Source organism: Helobdella robusta (genome assembly GCF_000326865.2).
Source record: "Helobdella robusta unplaced genomic scaffold HELROscaffold_52, whole genome shotgun sequence".
NCBI classification, from domain to species: Eukaryota; Metazoa; Annelida; class Clitellata; order Rhynchobdellida; family Glossiphoniidae; genus Helobdella; species Helobdella robusta.
Genome location: NW_008705269.1, coordinates 134,513 through 139,114, shown reverse-complemented (window position 1 = coordinate 139,114; position 4,602 = coordinate 134,513). Strand labels below are relative to the sequence as shown.

General features: G+C 28.9%; 1 protein-coding gene across 1 annotated transcript in view; it reads left to right on the top strand.

The window, feature by feature from the left end:
* The window catches only part of HELRODRAFT_86450 (hypothetical protein), a gene marked incomplete at both ends in the record, with an annotated part of 9,965 nt that overhangs the window by 4,103 nt on the left and 1,260 nt on the right, over nt 1-4,602 (top strand). Inside the window, one exon of the mRNA XM_009027920.1 lies at nt 3,283-3,487. Coding sequence (XP_009026168.1) covers nt 3,283-3,487 — 205 coding nt within the window. The remainder of the gene's footprint in view (nt 1-3,282; nt 3,488-4,602) is intronic.

The window sequence follows — 4,602 nt, the reverse complement described above, 5'->3', positions numbered from 1 at the left end:
GTCTATATGAAGAGATTCATCGTCGTTAGATAATTTAAAAGCGCGTGTGATGAAGTTTTTAATGACGTTGTTTTTGTATTTGACGGGACAATCGGAATTGTAGCTTAAACATTGTCCAAAGTTTGTTGGTTTGACGTATACTTGGGTAGAAAGCTGATTTGCGTGCATGGTGACTAAAGTGTCAAGGAAAGAGATTTTATTATTGTTACTAACTTCAATTGTAAATGATAAGCAAGAGTTGTTCTGGAACAGGTTTTGGAGTTGATATATGTCAGCTATAGACTTTGTGATGATAAATATATCGTCGACGTAGTGGGCGTAGATAAGCGGTTTGTTTTCTGGATCGGAGAATATCTTAGATTCTAGATTACCCATGTAGAACTCAGCGAAGAGAGGACCTAATGGGGAGCCCATGGCTATGCCGTCTATTTGTAGATACAGTGAGTTATTTGGATTGCGTATGGTACATAGTTGGAGGAGCTCTTTAAGTAAATGAGGACGAATGTCGAGTTGAGGAAGAGAAGGGTGGTTGTATACATATTGGCAGATAATTTCAATAGTTTGCAGGACTGGTATGTTAGTAAAAAGGCTTTCAACGTCCAGCGACGACAAGTGTCCTGTGGTATCTTTATGGCTATGGATGATGTCGGCAATTTTTATTGATGAAAAACAAATTAAACAAATCATTAGATCAAATCTCACATCAGAAGATGAAAATAAAAAGATCAAGTTAATAATATATTATGATACAACAAAAACACAACAATTAGTCATCAAAAACAGTCCAGCCACTACAAAAGATAATCTAGATAGTACGAACGTCGTGTACCAATTTCGATGCCCTTTGCCACACCGTGATGTGGAAACATATATTGGACACACACGTACAACACTTCGCGGACGCCTTACCATGCACGTACAGCAAGGCGCTATCAAGGATCACTTCAATAAGCAGCACAACATACCAGTTACTCGAAAAATTCTTGATAATAACACTAGCATACTTTGTAATGAACGTCGTCCCTCAAGACTCAAAATAAAAGAAGCTATTCTCATCCTCAATAATAAACCAACAATCAACACGCAGTCAGACAATTTCGCCCACGTCTTACAATTTTTTACTCAATATCGCGACGTTGTACTGCCTCAATTGCCAAACGTCATCAATAGACAGCAACTACACACCAAATATAAATACGAATATAACACACAAGAACGCACCATTAACAACAATCCGTTTGTCTCTTCACGCCATAAAACTCAAACAATTTGTTCACTAACTTTATTATTTGCCACGCCTTAATATTTCTTTATACATATTTATTGCTAAATAATATTATATCCAATTGTTAAATATCTAATAATTCTTCAATAAATTGTCATATCATTAAATATTATTATCGACTTCCCATAATTTCTGCATTACTTCTTGTCACTATGCTAACTTTCTACACTTCAACTACGATAATACACAAACAATTTTATTCATAATTTTTCTTTTAAATTTGTTCGTTTATTTTATTTTCAACAATATAATGAGTTAATTTTAAAATATGGGTTGTTATTCATTTATTTATTCATTTTAATATCTAATATTCTATTTTCTATTTCTTATAATTTATATTATTAACTCCTCATTTGGTTTTACAATCTAGGCTCCGACGATGGCATTAGCCGAAACGGCCGTCAGCCAAACTTCACAGTTTAATAAAGTTGAAACAAAACAGCTTCGTGTTGTTGAAATTTTATTTAAAAAACTTCTAACTGCAAAATGGGGTGTAATCTTCAACCGTACATATATATATATATATATATATATATATTTATATATATTATTTTTATATATATTATTTATATATTATATATATATATATATATACATACATACATATATTCATAAGTTAATTTAAATAATTATTTTTAATTTTGTTCGAATCTTTTAAAATCTTCATTTATACCTCTACTTTCATATTTTCAAAGTTATGTTTCTATTCATCTTGAACTTCAGAGATTTTTTTGATTTTTTACTTTCTACATTTGGATGAACAAAAAATATTGATTTGTAGCAATTGCCAAAAACTACAATTTGACCCGGATTTTAAAATGTTTTTCAAAATAATTAAGTTTCAGTTTATGCTTATACGTGTTAACAGAAACGTCGCGTAACTATCGAAGCGTTAACTACGCAGCACATACCGCCTTGCATATTGATGACCACGTTCATTTGATCTTGAAATTTATCGTCCCATTCATGTTCTAAAAAGTTTTTCACGAATACTAAACAAATGAAAACCACAAATTTTGTCAACAGAAGCTAATTCAAACATTTTATAATTTTTCGGTTAACAATATAAGGAACACTAATATATTTATAATAACATCATTTTTTATTTTGACTGCCAGAAATTATTTTCGCTAATTTGTTATTCATTTGTTCGTTATTCATATATATACTAATATCAATACAAATATAAATATTATCAATATAATACCACTCACGAGACAAGATCAGATTCTAACAAAATTTCGTACCACGGATTTGCAGATTGCAAACGCCGATCTCAGTTATTTTTCGCACATTTCGGGTTGACGACGCGATATAAATTGAGGTGTTTATTTAAATCTAAAATGTTCTGGAAAATAAATTTACAAAAAATGCGTTTTAATTATTGATTATGTACAGCTGGAAATTTGAGATATTTTTTAAAATCATTAGGAACTAGCAAGTTTTTAGCGCGATTAATCAAATTAAAACCAGGTTTTTTTAATTTAACATGTTATTTAAATGTAAATTTGTGCGTTTTCTCATCATTGGTGTGCACTAAAATTTATTATTTTAATTCTTAATAATTAACATGCTTGCAATTTTTTAAAAATTTTCAATCCTTTTTTTCTTATTTCAAGACATCCCGCCGATTTGGCGTTTACATTATTTCTTTAAAGTTCGTTTGCGTTTTTCGATGGAGATCATAAAATTTTAAAATTTGCAGTTAAATTCGCAGCAGTAAATGAGTCAAAAGGAACAAAATTGTGACATTAGAGATCATGAACTATCTCATGTGGAAAAACACGCTCGGACTTAATCTTAAAATGTCGAAAAATATTTCGAAATACTATTTATGGGTTAATTTTCATTAACCATTAACAACATCTATTGCAAAAGTAAGTAAGGAGAAGCTACATGTCTAAATAGGCGTCTGCAACTAAAGAGCAGAAAATTTTAATTTTTAAATTATGCTTAACTATTGTTATTTATTTTTAAAAATTGAATTAATTTACAAGATTCTCCCGTAGTCAAAATGCCAACATATCGATTGGGACAACTGCTTGGAAGCAGGGAAACAGTTTTGGACTGCTACATCGAGGCGTTTCCTTTGGCGATGTCCTACTGGTTAAAAAACCATACAAAGTTAGAATCATCGGAGCGATTCTCCATTCATGTTTTCAACGACGCCGAACATATCGTTACACTCAGCTTAATCATAAGGTTGATATGGATTATAAAATCACTTTCCATCTATCAGCTGCAATAAATACAAAACATCTTGCTTACTTTTTTTAATTAATTTTTTTTTAAATGTTAAAAAATTATTCAAAGTTTTAATTGTTAATTACATTTAACCAACTATAATTATTTTTAAAAAAGTGGAATCATTTTCTAAGAATTTTATGTTTTTTATATATTTTGTTTCAAATGTGAATATTTGTCAAAAATCAATTAAAGTGAAATCAATAAATAGCTTATTAAAATAACGGTTTTTTAAGATTAACAACAAAATAGAGATGACTCATGTAGTTAGCTAATTAAAAAGCTTATTAAATAGCTTATTAAAATAACGGTTTTTTAAGATTAACAACAAAATAGAGATGACTCATGTAGTTCCCAACGTATGCAATAAAATGTTTTACTTTGTTTATAAATTTTGTAGTAAAATGTGACTTTTAAGAAAAAATTTATGACAAAAACGATTTATACGAAAAATTATTGAAAATATCAATCAAGTAATTAAAGCAAAACTGCTAAACAAAAGTTCAATCAATGAAGACCGGCTTGAAATGTAAATATAAATCAGCATTTGAAATATTGTTCACTTAATTTAGGTAACAAACAAACTTTATAATATATTTCATTTTTGGCAATGGTTTATATCAATTTTTATCTCTCCTGTACACAGTTACATATATCTACATAGCATGTTTCGGACTCTATTAATTTAAGACTTCAAAATAATGATTTTTTTAAGAATTTCAATGGATGATTTTAAATTATTGAATACTTAACATTAATTAAAAAAATGAATTATATATATTTATATATATATTATTATACTATAAATTCTACCGAAAGTTTGGCGTTAATATGTTTGTAGTTCGTTTTTTCGATTTTTTTCACTAAAGTTTTTTGGTGAACGTTTAGTTTATTAAAATTCAAAATAAACTTATTTTTCGAATTCATGCTGCAAATAAGGCCATATTTCGATTACGAATGAATCATCATCAGTGCTCCTTGCAGTATATATAGGAAAATATTGACTTTGTCAAGATGAACTTTGACGTTGTAAAAATTAACTTTGGAGTTGTAAAATTGAACTTTGATGCGAC